The sequence below is a fragment of the Varroa jacobsoni genome, unplaced genomic scaffold (genome assembly GCF_002532875.2).
Source record: "Varroa jacobsoni isolate VJ856 unplaced genomic scaffold, vjacob_1.0 scaffold_1353, whole genome shotgun sequence".
NCBI classification, from domain to species: domain Eukaryota; kingdom Metazoa; phylum Arthropoda; class Arachnida; order Mesostigmata; family Varroidae; genus Varroa; species Varroa jacobsoni.
In genome coordinates this window covers 113,012-128,666 of record NW_019214255.1, presented here as the reverse complement: position 1 = coordinate 128,666, position 15,655 = coordinate 113,012, and the positions used below count along the sequence as shown (strand labels likewise).

The window sequence follows — 15,655 nt, the reverse complement described above, 5'->3', positions numbered from 1 at the left end:
ATATATAGGTGAGTTTTTGCACTCTTCAGTTTAACTTGAAAACAACTCCTAAATTAGTAACTGACATAACTTGAAATTTAAATATTGATTAATTCGCTAATTTTTCTATTATACTCAGAATCATAACAAAACAAAAAAAAAACCTAGCAGTATTTCCATCGCCATCTCTAGTGGCCCATTCGCTAGAGTATTCGAAGGTTTGTGTTCTTTCCTGTTGCCATTTTGTCCACGTTAACCCTCGGCGAACGGTGACGGCATTGCATTTGTGCCTGTTGCCAGTTCGATAACTATGTCCATCCTTCGTTCCCCTTCATGTTTCTAGCGCAATACTCAACAACGAAGGCACGAATGTCAAACGAAAGAATATCTCTGTCTCGTCTGAGTGTCTGTTTTCGCTTGCCCGCCAAATCGCGGGCGGATAGACCGCCCGCGTTGCCGTCTCAACTGTTGCTTGATATCGACAGCCTGCGAGCTAATTCCTGACACGAGTCACGAGTCACTGCCAAGTCCGGGACTCAGGACACCCAGTAGAATGCAGATAGCAGACCAGATCCGTAAATGTGCCCACTTTTCAAAGAGCCACACAAGCAACAGTACCGGCTGTTGGCATGAAGACTGAAACGTTTAGCACTGCATACAGAAGGCAGAAGGCTATGCGAAACTAGAACCACGTTATAAGCAAAAGAGTGAAATAGTAAGCAGTGGAAGTATCAAACGAGAAAAGGAAAGCACTTCGTAATATAGCTCAATAACGGTTCAGAGGTCGCTAATAGATCCTCATACATTGTATAGCTATATATTTAGAGCAATATCAACTTGCAAAGTTACTTTTTCCGATATATATAGAATACCTAACTGTTCACTTCATGAACCAGGCTTGCTTACGATTTCGTTTGGCCTCTAATTAGTAGAACCTCGCGCATACGAAGATAGGGTGGACTCGTAGACGCGCTTATGGCGGGTATTCTGTATACACATGCGCTCAACCATTCGATTCTAAGCACTCACTTTGGTCTTGATCCCACCCACCAGCAGCTGCTAAACGCTTAACTATTAACATTTTTCACCCACAAAGTTCGACTCTACCAATAGTTTCTCTAACAGTAGGCCGCGACGCTTCCGTTCCGTTCAAGATGAAATAAGTCACTATCTTTTTTGTTACAAAATAAAAGCGACAAAAAAAAACAAAGAGCAAGGGAAAATATTACGCTACTGCTCGTAAAAGCTGGCAGGAAATCTTAAGTCGTGTGTACTTGTCATTCGTGACTTGGGTTGTACGGTAGCAGTAAACTTGTGATCGAAAACCTGTGCGACTTATATATCTCTTTGTAGATATTTTCTAAGCGTAAAAGGACATGAGCAATTTACAAGGTAATGCAGTATAGTTCCGTATGGCAAGCACCCACCAGCCGGCCGAAACCTCGGGCTTCGTGAGGTGCTTTCAGCTCTTTGAATAGCCAGCCGCACCCCCCAGATACTTAAATTCGAGCAAAGCACACGGGTCGCTAGCTTGTTTAGGCCCCGGCAGTCTTCACAGATCGACAGGAAAAAATTGTGCCGTTATGGTCGTTGGCTATAACGCTCGTTGAAGGAAACCTATTTTTTAATTACTGCTCTCTGTTTTGAATCATCAATAAACCAACTCAAACGGGACGCTGTTTAAACTATTTGCAAAGACTACGACAACGTTTTATGCAAATTTGTGCAAGTAAAGGCCACAGCCTCGTAGAGAGCACATTAGAACAATTATACCTTAAGTTAGTTCAATAGGATTAAAAGCTACCTACAAGTTTCCAAAAACTACTCGTCTTTTTGTAATCTTCTAATTAATAGAACAATAAGGTGGGTTAGCAAGATCTGGGCTTGTATGTAGCTTGAACAAGCTGGTCTCTTCAACCACATTTACCGATTTCGAGCATAACGATAGCCACTGAAAAGAGTTTAGTATTAGTGGGGTGTGATCTCCTATTAAGTCGTTTCTTTGAAGTCTAGTCTTCTAGGTAATACATAAATGAATTGGACCACATACGAGGCAAGAGTTTGGCAACGAGTACGAGGCAAGGCATTTGAGTTGTTCTTTACAACCGATAGGCTTATATAAATGGTAGTTTATGTAAAAACTACGGCACGCAATACATAGTTAACAATTAGAGTTGTCTGTTAAATCTTCAAAAGCCGTGGTTTCGATATAAAGCAAATGTGTACCTCAAGAGCGCTTACAGTAGCAACACTTGGCCAGCGCTTGGGCGCTTCGCTACCGTTCACGGTATTACTGCATGCGTTTCGCGAGTACTTATGCCTCAAGATAGTCGGCATTCGAAATTTATACGTAGCTGGAGATCGTCTTAAAGAATTAAGCCTTTATATATTACAAGATGCTACGACTCACATCATCGATTTAGTGACCGTGTCGGCTACGACGACATGCGATGCTCGGCGATGTACCATTCTGCGCTGTCCGCATGAAAGCTAACCTTTAAGACATCGTCTCACAATGGGGAAGCCAATAATGCTAAGATAATTCGTTAGATATTTATTCGTCCATGTTTGATATGCAGAAATGCTCGGAGATCCCTATCAGTCCTGCCAAAGCTCAAAAAGGACTTATCTCGTTTGGCTTCAGGTCGAGTTATAACTGTCCCCAGCAGAATTTCAGCGTTGCTATTAGGGCTCGTAATATAGAACTTAACAAATTATAAAAAAAAAATAAAGACTATCATCCTTGAGTCTCTTTATTTTTGGTAGGGGTTCGGTCTGCGAAATTAGGGACTGAGGACTAAAGGTCCGCACGACACACAGAAAGTGAGTATCAATAATATAATCAAGAAATGTTATTATAATTACTATACTTTCATTCCTTACTCTGTGTCGTCTGCTGTTTGATCATATCTGCCTTTTTAGGTGTTCACTGATTTCATATGAGTAACGACGCATACTCCATTGTTTGGCCCCTTAGCAGGTATGTCAGACCAGGACGGTGCTGAACACAGAGACATTTCAAGAACACAAATCAGTGACCTATATGGAGACAAAAATACGTAGGCCGTAATTCGTTCAGAACCTAAAAAGCTTATCTAACTTTTAAACATAGGTCTGACTTAACAAGAAGGCAACGAAAGGACGTAAGCCTGGTAAAAATGCATATTTTTTGCGGTTAATAATAATAATAATGGAAGTCCAAGCAGTGAAGATCATCCCTGTGGTAAGTTTAAAAATTTTTCGGATCTTTCGCTATGGCACGATAAATCGTGCGTGCGATAGGCAGACTGACCCATCCGAGACCCGCGGACAACACACGCTCATGCGGTAGGAACAGGCCAAGATATCGTCGACCTGAGGGCTGATTTGTGACTACAACCACAGGTATCTGTAAAGAGCATCTATATATAGCGAGAAGGCGGACGGGTGGCCGGAGAGCATTGGTAAAGTACAGTAGCAAATACTGCCAAAATAGCAGTAGTTAACTATCCCCGAAATCGTAGTTGGCTACTGCAGTGGGTCGATTGTACAAACTCTGGTACAGCTCGAAGAAGGCACCTCCACACTATCGTCATTAGCATATTTCTCCCCTCAGTTGGCTAGCTTCGTCGATTATAGCATGCACATCCATTCTGTATGAGCACTTAGGGTATCCAAATCACTTTTATCAAAGAGATTATGATGATTATACTGATGATTGTGAGGTTACTTGTGACAACATTGTGCTTGGCATTGTAGGTGGTGGTAGTATTACTGTTGATGCTGTAACTTGGATTGTATCCTGAATTCTTGTTGGTTACGCCAGATTAGTGGCCATTTGATGAGTAGAGACTGATCGGGGACTGACCTCGAAGCCATATCGGTGGTTGGGGCAGAGCCCAGCGGTCACTGCACGTCACTAGATGATGGGCAGACACTCCGGGCACTATCAAAAGGAACAATGTATCGACATTCAAGTCGCGATCAACACAGGGATGGGAGCCTAAAACCCAGGCGTAAGGTTTTATGGCTACCACTTGGCAGCTATGTTGATACGAGACTGGCCTGTTCCAGCCGGGTGTTACGGGACGATGCCGGCTAAAGGAGAGAAGGCGACCGGACGTAGTGGAGAACCCAACCACGACCCTCGACCAGTCTAGAGAAAGGCCCTCAGTTGTGCCCTTCCTGTATCACCGCTCCTCCTCAGCTAGCGCTGTGACTGTCAGAACAGTCAAGCGGCCGCCTTCTTGCTTCTGAACTCGTTAGGTCTTCAGTTGGCTGACTGGTCTGTAAGTAGCTCAGTCTTGTATTCCCCTCGCTAGCCAGGTTTGCCTGTTGTCTTCGTCGATAATAGCATCCGTTGTTAGCGTTGGCAAAAAGAGAAGACCCACGTTAGCCAAGGGCGGAAAATGAAACGACGATGAGTTTCGGAAGCTCAGTTTTGTCGTGAGGCGTCTTGTCTGGCCAACGGGCGGGCGACGCTCTCAGCTGGCGGTGACCTAAGATCGTGCAACCAATGAACGCCACCAAGGCCGTCACATCGGAGATATCTGGGACGAGCCGGAACCGGCTAACAGATCGCTTGTTGACGGTTGGGTTTCATTTTGTTCTACGCTTCCCGAAAGTGGCAATCTCGATTCATCTCCGCCAACGCCAACACTGCGAAGGACGCTAGCCAAATATCCGACATGTTCTTTTGGCTTTAGTTTTTCTCGTTCATCGTTTCGACATAATGGTATGCACAGATAATATGAAAATATAGATTTAAACATAGAGCTAATATGAACTGTTTCTGTAGCGCGCAAAATGTCAACTAGTCCACATCCTGTGCCAATATAAATTCGATAGTTACGTACAAACAGAATATTTATCTATTTGATAGCAGGAATGTTAAGCGTTTTCCAATTCTAAAAAAATAGTGCCGTAGAGACAAAACACAATATATGAAGAGTTTAAGAATTCTTCCTTGAATGTGATCTTCAAGTACCACTCTTCGCGGGATGCTGCCTACGAACAATAGCGGCCTAAAATTACTGAACTGGTTATGGATGGATAAAATAAACCGAAACTCAAGCTGATCAATTAGAATAAATTAATCAGATTTCAAACAGAATTCACTAGTGGTGGCCAGTTGGACAAATGGTATCGGAATGTGGAATTATTGTGCACGCTTGAAAAGATTCCGGTTCGGTGCGTTGTAGTAACCCTTCTGGCGCCTATAAACAGCCTACGTAAATGTAGTGAATACCCTTTTTAGTTCTAACAAACGAAAGTATAACCGAACCCCTTATGGAGAAAAATAACAGGCAAAATCTTTCGGGTTGAACTCATAAATATGATATAAAGATGGCATACTTGGGTGTATATTATAGTTAGAAATTACTACGTCATTATTAAAATGCAACAACGACCGAGCCACCGCATAAAAACTCATTGATTGAATACAACTAAGATCTCAGGCACCAACTGAAATTTCGGAGCAATGGAAAAACTGACTAAATTGAAAGGGAAATTTCAATTTGTAACTCAAACAGCAAGCGGGTCAAAACAGCGATTTAATCCTTATTGTGCTGTAACATAGCTTACATAGTATAAATAAAATCAGTATAAAAAGACGCGTGTATTTGATGATGGCCGGAGGTCGGCCTGCTCCCCGCACGTCTATTAGGCATCGACCTCAACCATCGATATAAGGTCGTTAAGACATTGACCAAAACTTTTGGCGGACCCGATGACTCCGCCCTCGAAACGTCACAGGGTGGGCTTTCTTACCCGACCCGTCTCAGGTCCGACCGAACTCAGTGGAAGGGGGTCGATTTATAGAAATTGTTGTTTATTGATGAATTTTATGTTGGCGCCCCTTCTGTATTGGTTATAACTCAAGTTGCATTATCAGAAACTGTTATTTTTACTTCGAAAGGCTATCTTCGTAAATACCAGATTCTTGTGAAAGCTTGAAATCAGCCAAAAACGTTTCATTTACACAAAAAAATAGCCAAATCCTTACAGTTAGTCGAAAACAATGTCAAAAAAACGTTTTCCTGAATTTATTTCTACAACCAGTTAACCTAAAACAATCATCCTTTAGTCACACCTTATTTGCAGTTTGAGCAAACATAACAAATAGAGTTGAAGAGCATTTAATTGGAAAGCATATACAGTAGCACCTCGATCAATTCGTTCGCACCTGCCGAATTCAGCCCTGAAACTCTGCTATTAAACTAGTTATAATATTGAGCTATTTTTAACATTTTCATTAAAGGTCACATTGAAAGTCAGTGATTTTAGTGAAAAGACGTTTGCTCTAAAAGAAACACTATGAGTAAATCAAGAAAAATCAACAACGACATGACCTAACAGGTTAACATCTCGAGTACCGATTCGTTAAGTACTTGCAGGAACCATGTAAAGTGTATGACCGAAGTGGGTAAATAGATGCCCATGCTGGAACTATAAATGAGCTTGTACCTAAGGTGAGTAAATTAGGAGGCTTCCCATTTCCATAAAAAGTTAAGGAGTTCTTAGAAGCTTCAACTAACATTTTCCTTTGTGCTCGTGACCTGCACAAAGACTACGTGAGCCGGTAAAATAAAAGAATAGCATTTGAATAAGTTATTGTGGAGGTTGTCTTTATATGTTCTTGACTGAACGTTCTTCAAATATAATCAGAAACGCCGTCTGCGTAACGGTAGATTGAATAAGTGCAATGTTGATGGAGGGTTGGCTATTTGATTATACGCGAATTATCACTAATACGTCGATTACGCCCATGATGGTCATCGTAGAGAAAATGGAACAGGCCAAATCTGCAAACATCGATAACGTTACTGCCAGCAACGACGACAGTGTTTTTAATTACCAGACTGGTGCTCCAATTAAACACGTAATGTCATACCGACTTATAGTGACAACAATAATGAAACGCTATTGCGTTGCAGCATCTGTGACAACAAAGCCGTTCTATGTTTTTGATGATTCTTTTAGCATGACATCAGAAATATTCGTTTAATTATACACCGGACCTGAAATATCTGACCGGTACAGGTGAGGCGAAGGTGGAAACGTGGATACCGTACTTTCCACAAATCATAAATTCTCACAGTCTCTTCCCTTTTTTCCGGCCTATGTTTCTGCTGGACCTACGTGTCTGCTTACTACGTTTATATTTCGGAGTAAATTCTGCGAAGCGGATAATAACGGCAATAGATTACTCGGCGATTTGAAAATACGCCAGTCATTAACGCACGTGCGATAGGACCAAAGAGCTGCGTGGTGGACAGTAACAGAGACGTACATGCTTCACAGACCTCGTAAGGCCTCGCCAAAATTTGACAATCTAGTCCTCTATCATTTTTAAGACGCCGTAGCTCTGTATACGTCATTCGTGTATCTGCGTTAGTGAAGACTTTTGCAGCTTACTGCTGTCCTCTATACGCATTTTAGAATAACGTTGCCAAATGTCAACGGGGTCGTTACTGTACGACCTTGCTAATCAAAATGAGTTACGGTATTTGGCTATACGTAATGATGCCTATTGTTGAATTCAGCATTGAATCCTTTTTTTTTTTAGGTTTACACTGCGATACAAAAATAATAAATAGCTAAGATATGGCTTGAATTTTAGGTTACACCCACACTATGGGTGACAAGATGTATTCGATGTTTCACCTCATTTTCTCATTGTAGCAGTAGTACACGAGAGAAAGGGCTAACTATGCAGGTATGGAGACGAACATTCAAGAATACATCCAGCTAGACAAGTAAAAGGTTATGTGCCACACTGTTACATTTTAATCAGAGAAGTACAGGGTCACAACGCGAACAAATATAGACAAAAAGAAAAAAGATTCGGGCGTCGATGCCCCTTCCCCTCTCGCCTTGCTTTTCCTAGATACAGACTTTATGCGGCTGGTCTCAATCAGTGCTGTCGTTACTTTTATATTACATGCACTCGTATTCCAGTGCACGACGCAAAAATAGAACCCAGTAACTCAGTTTCGCCCATCATCGAGGGAGAACTCAAGCGCTGAGTGGAAGAAGGAGGATCTATAAGAATATCTCTGCGTGAACCGGAAACAATAAAATGTTGTTAGGGCAAACCACTGGGCTAGAACGGTGAGATCTGCATTGGCCTCCGTGACGTCTGAGCTTCGTCGTCACTACTCGTCGGTGAACGGCCAACAATTCCGTGGTCAACAGTTGACTCATGGGAATGGCTCGATCATGATTTTTGCTGTCGGTTTCCGCATAGGTGGTCACTGCACGTAGATTTACCACTCGTACCCTCAGTCAAAAACGGGTAACGCATTAAAATATTTGGGTTCAGCGATAAACGGTAATGTAAAACAGGTAATGTTTCTATTTTACCTCGCTGCAGTGAGGATAAGGAGGAGGACACTCAGGGCAGTTACGCTGACCTTTTGATTTTACCGTCCTCGTAATCCGACTAGATCTGCAGTTCCCATCGTAAAGGCGAATGCGGTAGCTTCGCCACTAATTTAAAGCTTTGCATTGGCTTCGAAGTGTCCTGCGGGTGATTATTATTTTGAAGGTTTCACAAAATTTAGTAGGTTTTTATTAAGACGACGCTTATTAAGGACCTATAGTCCTGACGAAAAATGTGATACTAATTACCAGGAAGTAGTATTCATGTAAATGAATAGTAATATAACTTTAGCAGTTTTAGCAACGTTAATGAGACATTGATCCATAATATGAGTAATCACGTTATGGCATATACAGTGTATTAGCTTCCGGACTAAATGAGGAATCGCAAAATCTCAAATGAAAATGGGCCAATATTTACCTCAGCAACCGTCTTCCTATACGACTTCACATTAATACACACGGCTCTAAAAGAATAAATCATCGTTAACGCCACTGGAAATAAGTATCGGCAATCTGTTGCCACGAGGTACTACTACAGTTAGAATGATACTTAGGTTTACCGTAATTATTGAACTTCATTGCCATACTAGTAAAGTTATTTAGGCCCCGCTAAAACTAATCTCGCCAGGCTCACTTTGGCTTAGCTCAGTCTCTTTACCTTTTTATAACTGCCTAAATAGGTGATTATATATATATTGTGATTCACCAAACTTAGCAGTTGCGTCGGCAAACCCTAGCTTGGTGACTCCACCAATTAATATTTTGGTAATATACCGCACATTGTCGTGTCCTACAAGTTAACACTAGCTGGCTTTTTTTTTGGGTTCATCCGTCACCATGCGCAGTGCTGGTTTCTGCACTACTACTAAAGAGTGCCGATTAAGCTTGTTGCCTTCGCTAATTTAATTACAGAGTTTACATCGAAAATTCAGTTGTTGCGCAGAGCCAACGGTGACAGTGACAAGGAGTAAAACAGGACAATGCTCAGATCGCGGGTTTTTGTAACTCGGTGACATCTCAATAGGTTTTTGTAAATATTATCTAATATCCAATTTGAGCATTTATTGTTACCTGCTAGTAGACTACAAGAAGACATTGTGGTTGCAGCTGAGAGCAGCTGGCCCCATCAAGTGAGTATGTGAAAGAAGCAAGGGCCCCGTGCCACCAAACTCCATTGCTCATATACATTAAGCTCGTATAAACAGCACTCCGCCACCTCGTTAAGTCCTTGCTCAGCCGTCCGTTGCTGATGGCTATCGTAAGCTAGCTTGTATTGCCGTATCAAAGTGTGGTTAATGGTCATGACTTTTCATTGCAGCCAGGTCACCAACCTAACATAACCTTTATTGGACATATTCGAAGCGTTCAATATTAGAACATATAGATGCCGAATGAGGTACGCGTATACCTTTTCTAAAACCTAGGAAATGTTACTTTCATTTATGTTCAGAGCAGTTGCCCGGCCTTCTACCGGCTCACGTGCCGTCTCCATCAAGCAACGGTATGTAATCGCATAGCGATTTCTATTCGTCTGCGTGGCCACTGCCGAAAGTAACGGGGCTAAATGATATAGAACAGATCTAGGTTAACGCTTCTTAGATTCCTTTACAAAATTGTCTAGAATTTACAAGCTCTTTGCGGTTCGCCTACGATTAATGGCCAGCATCGCATAGACAGTCGCTGAAGCCTAGAACAGCTTTAACTGGCTACAAAACAACCACGGCCGAAATGTTGGCCGGTTCATTGTGATCTTTGAAACGGATCAGCCCGTAATTCGTTAAAGCTCACCGTATACCACTAAATTAATGTTAATACCTTCTGCAATGTGCACGTCACAGAACACAAGGCCAACTGATTTGACGGAGGCTAAAGGAAAGACACCTTAGGCCCTTATCCGTGACACTCGAATATCAAAACACTTTCTTAGGTTTTGAGCCATTCGAGGCTCAGGTCGCAAACTGCAACAGGACAAAACAACGACCAACTAGGCATTTATGTGGGCAGAAAGCCCGGAATGCCATCAGGGAAAAGAGACAACAAGAGTTGCATTAATACCCAACGCTGTTCGCCCCAAGAACGCAACTGACTGCGAGAAAAACATAACACCTGTTTGTCGTTCTATGCGAATCACAGAAATAGTAGCGGTTGCTGTAGTCCTTCAGCCAAGTCTTGTTTGTTAACTCTGTCTTATCCACCCACCTTTCAGACCGAAGCCTAACTAAGATTAGACTGTCTCTCTACTGACCTCAAAATTCTACAGCGAAAAACGGACTTCAGGCTGGCGTCATGTGAGGCAATGGAAATATAATGGATTGGTGGCGCATAGGATAGACAACAGCAACAGCAGCGAAGGCCGGCCACGAGGTGGCAAAGTGCAGATTTGCCAGTGCATAGCAGAGACATACTTCGATTAGGGGGTGTTCACTAAATAACTAAGAGATTTATAGGAAATGACAGGCTAAATGAGTCATAAGTATTTGTATCGTTAAAACTAGAGACGAGAAAATTCACGACAGTATTTAACAGAGCAATCCTTACTTAAAAACCTAGTGGTTGCATATCAAAATTAAAAAGGTGATAATTAAAGATCTGTTGTTTCAGTCGTACGTTGCCAAACAACGGGGGGCAATATGGGACATCCGAGAGGCTCTAATGATTTTGCAGTCAATCCAGATAGAAGATGCTAGTGCTGAAGAAAAGAACGTTGAAACTGATACTGTTTTGTGTAAGCATACGTCTGATTGCCAAAACTCGTAACTCGCTAACCATAGAATCGTCTAGTGAGCAGAAAACATAATACCAATATCAAAACAATCGGTTAGTGCAATCTATTTGGGTATTGAGAAGGAACCGCGAATTGATGCGGCAGACCTTTAGGACACGTATGCGTATTAAGAAAGTAGCTGTAGTTACAGTTCGAAACAGAAGTACCTGTCGCAAATACCACTATTAGGCCATGGTTAATTTTTGCCTTTTTTCGTTTATCATATCTCACTATACTTATTGATGTCGTTAAGCAACGTTAACAGTACATAGTCGAAGCAATAGCGCAACACAAATAAACGATCTAGCCATCTTTATTAAGAGCCTCTTCTCAAGGACACAGCAATGGCAGTGGCTGTTCGCAAGATACTTTGAAGCTCAGCATAAGCTGCTTTACGAATTGGAGACGTTGTCTTCATTTTAGATAGCATAACAGCCTGAACTTCAATTGTACACACTGTAAGGGATTATTTATATTTACTAAAATAAAGCCAATAAATAAAAAAAAAATAAATAAATAAAAAATAAGTAAGTTTTTAGTACAAGCCGCGTTATGAAAGGTCCTCTACGATTCAAAGTACGTTTCATCAGTATTGTCAAAAAAGCGCCAAGTTAGCGATGCACAATGCCTTCGTCAGGATAGCATAATTCGTTTCAATTGGTTTTTAAGTTAAATGGCCCCACCGTAAATTGATAGTTGATGAGAATGAACGCCCTTCCTTAAATAGGACGATGTAAACGGAAATATCTCTAGCTACTCAGAGCTATGGTGTGGCTATTAATCGGCTACATGTACCTTGTAATAGTCGCATATTCTCCATTTTCTAGAAATCACCATGTTTGACATCCCGATAACAAATTGCAATCGATTTCTTTTCGCCAGCGGCACTCGCTCTAAAGCGTCTGGACAAAACTATCCTTTATGCCTTCAAGATGGTGCCTGTTGTTGGCTCATAAATCGTCCATAGTTGCCATTTGCTTTCCCTACTGCTTCGTTACCTCCCTCCCCCCCCATGATTTTGGAGTAGTTTGTTAAAACAATTGTCCCACTGCCGAACCGGTGCTATGCCGTGTTGTATTTTCGTCGCCGATACATCTCGGAGACCAAAAATTCGGCCGCGCCTGGTCTTTATGCTGTTTACTGTTGTTACTAACGTGTGTGTGAGTGGGCTTCTTTAGTAACCAATGGGCATCAAATAGGCTCAACGTGTTCACTTTGGGCCTTCCGTTCACCCGGTTATTGCCTTCGGGCAAACCGAACTGTTGCATAGGGAAGGCACAGATTATGGCAGGGTTCAGCGATAGCTTCATTGCTACTTCGAGTTGTATCGGTACTGCGCAAGGACCGGAAGCTCTTTTAAGACTAGATCAAAAGAGGACCAGCAAATATGGCGAGCGAACGATCGCAAACCGAAGAAGCTGAATCGTCGAGTCACCACACGCCAAGAATCGAATCGCCCGGCTTCAAGCCATTGAGCCATCGGCTCACCTCGCACACGAGTGAGCCAAGTCACAGAAGAAAAAAGCTATATTAATATAACCGCCATTATCATGCCATACTGACGCATAGCAGAGACCACGGAGGATAAGGCCAAGAAAGCTAGAACCGAGCAGTTGAGAGGCTTTGGCCTTTCAGCTGTATGTGACCCAAGCGGCCAGCTGATTAGAGTATCAGTCGATAAATATCGCAAGACATTCGCGGTAGCAGTTAAAGTAGATGTCTAACAGTGGACCCAGTCATACTGGCGGATATTAGCCTTAATAACTGATTCGACAGAAATGTCAGAACAATTTAAAAAAATAAGACAGTGTTCAGAACTCTCCATGAAACTCCGAATGCTTCGTAAGACTAAGCTTTTATTGGCACACGTTGAAAAAAACTAGAAGAAGAAGCATTTTAAAAACATAGCTAAACACATACAAAAGCGAAGTTATTATGGAATGTTGAAATTACTAGAATAAGGTGTATATATCACATCAATTCCACTTGAAAGTTTTAAGTTTGCTGCCTCGTTTCAGCAAACTATATTTGACGACGTATCGAAATTCGCTAGCTGCGCCTACATCTTATGCAACCTTTGCGCTTGACTGTGCTGGTTAATGATAAAAATTATACCTCTGAAAATATGTAGTAAATTTCATTCAAAGTTTTCTTAGAAAGTAAAAATTGGCTAGTTTGGGCTTCTTAATGAAGCTTTACAGAGAAAACTCGCCGCTAACGCGCGTGTGAGGTTGACGCGGGGGGTTTAAGCTTCAATAGTTCAAGTTGTCGAAGATTGGAAGCGTATACAATCGTGAAAGCTATTTGAAGTGTAGTAATTCGAATTTTTGAGATTACGTCTCGAAGTGAAATATGCGGTGCAGAGCTTTGGTAGTATATATTTTTTTAAATGTACCCAATACAGATTTTTTTCTAACGAATATACATGCTATAACAAAGCTGAAAGGCTAAAAGGTTCATAGCAGGTATCTTGTCACCGCTGCAAAGCTTCCTAAACATTATAGCCATCGAAAAACTAGCTCGCTTTAGTAATAATGTCTTGTAATCAAAAGTTTGCATAACTAACTTGAGTAATCTTCCTTTCTGGATCCACATCAAGGCTGCAATGTCTCGATAAACGCAACGGCGCCTATTCTGATTGTGGTCTCAGTGGAGAGGTACTAAAGGTTTTGGGTACACGTACCCTCGATAGAAACGTGCTGGGCTCTTAGTTAGCGAAGGACAACGAGACAGCTGGGTTTGAATCTGGGCACAAATGCACGTGAAGCAATAACGAACGCAATGAATAGCGCAATACGTTCTCCTGCTTGGTTCCTGAATACCGCCTGGTAATTATGTCGGAAGCTAGTTTTCCTAGGCACAACTATACATAAATCAAGATTTAGCAGTGACTCTTGTAGTCTTTCTTTTCAAAATAAACACTAACAGCTTATTAGACCAAGCAACAAACTTATCTAAATTATAAACTGATTCTAAACGATCTCCAAACCACTCACCTTTCGAATGGCTTATCAGCAGCTGAAACACAAAATGACGCATTATTAGGTTTTAGCTAGTTTAGGACGTTAGGAACTACTCTAAGGCATACTTTTGTAGGACGCGCAGCCTAACCATTAAATCTAGATGGAAGCTGATTTCATACCATTCGAAATCACCCTGCACCATTGTTGATTCATGGTCATAGTACGCTCAATACACAGACAACTCGTTTACCTCGTATACTGATGGCACTTGTAGTAGTCAGTCGGTACACAATAAAACAAAGCTAACGATTATTAACCGTACGCAGGTGACAATCTTTTGCATCTTCACCAAGAATGAGTTCTGCTTTAGGCCGTGACTGATGGCTTTTGTTGCTTGTGAAACTTTGGCAAAGAACTGCCATATTGTTCCACTAATTATAGTTAAGATTAGATAATACACGAAACATCTATGCTATACAGGGACTACAAATAATTAAAAACACATCCACGGAGAACTCGTTTCAAATGGCTAGAGTGTTCGAAATTATTCAGCGTATTTCGTTTGTCGAAGATCTATTGACGTCTTATGCTATGAAGATAAAGACCAATTAGAAAAATACGTGTTCTCAAAAATTAGCAAAAAAAAAAAAAGAAAAAAAAACCAAACACACGGCGTAAGCGAGAAATCAGCGACCACATTTGTCCTCTTTAGGGATTCGAACCCGTTTTAGGTACTGTATAATGAGCATTTCAATGAACCACAAGGCAAAGCTGGAGCTAATTCAAATACACTATCCATAGGAAATACGGCAACATTAGTATATGGGCTTATATTAAGTCTGTAGCGTTTCAAGTAATGGGGCTCTGGTCTCACTTCGTTTGTGCATTGATTCTAAATACTAGCCGTTTTCGCACCCATATGATTGTCATGGCCCATTAGTAGTATGCATTATATATGCTGCCGTTATAATTTCACCTATACTCATGTTTAAAATATTCTACCAATATTTCAGCTGGCTTGGCACATTCATAACTCATTTGATGTTAGAATTGGATAGATCTAGAGCTGAATAGTCGTTCGGAAACTAAGTCCCGAGAGAGTAGTTGGAAAGATATATACGACTGGCATCTATCCAGCGCCCTTTTTCCCATAGGCGTTAATGACCTAAAACTCTTTATTGATAATGTCTGCATCTAACCATTTTCACGAGTCTGGCGTCGGCTTATGAACTGCTGTTATCTGAAGTACTAACTGCCCTCACGGGAGAACAAAAATCAATTGTATTTCATATTAAACATATTAAAACTACTGCTTCTATGAATAGCGTCGAACATATGTTTTGAAATGGAACGTAATTTGTCATGCTGTGTTTTCATATGACTGCATTATTCCAACAATGTCACTTTGAATCTTCGCCCTTAATACTGAACAAGCAGAGCTTTACCATATAAGAACTCATCTTGACAGCCCTTCAAATGGTAATTACCAATCGCTAGAGTATTCTAAAATAGTCTTCAGATATACGGCCGACAGTTACTGAGCTCATGCCTCGGCTCACGTCTGGTAGGGGAGGGCCGTGGG

The 15,655-nt window shown here is 41.4% G+C and overlaps 1 protein-coding gene and 1 long non-coding RNA gene across 4 annotated transcripts in view; one reads left to right on the top strand and one right to left on the bottom strand.

Annotated features, from left to right (window-relative positions):
• The window catches only part of bt (projectin protein bent), a 61,302-nt gene that overhangs the window by 39,944 nt on the left and 5,703 nt on the right, over nt 1–15,655 (bottom strand). For 2 of the 3 annotated variants that reach the window (XM_022848457.2, XM_086971974.1), the window contains exon 4: nt 14,107–14,128. In XM_022848457.2, the coding sequence (XP_022704192.1) occupies nt 14,107–14,128 (22 nt within the window). Of the gene's footprint in view, nt 1–3,826; nt 4,015–14,106; nt 14,129–15,655 lie in introns of those variants that run through there. The other variant, XM_086971975.1, reaches the window with a different exon arrangement.
• LOC111269102 (uncharacterized) overlaps nt 4,217–15,655 on the top strand; it is a 23,250-nt gene continuing 11,811 nt past the window's right edge. Inside the window, exon 1 of the long non-coding RNA XR_002685588.2 lies at nt 4,217–4,693. This is a non-coding gene — a long non-coding RNA (uncharacterized LOC111269102). The remainder of the gene's footprint in view (nt 4,694–15,655) is intronic.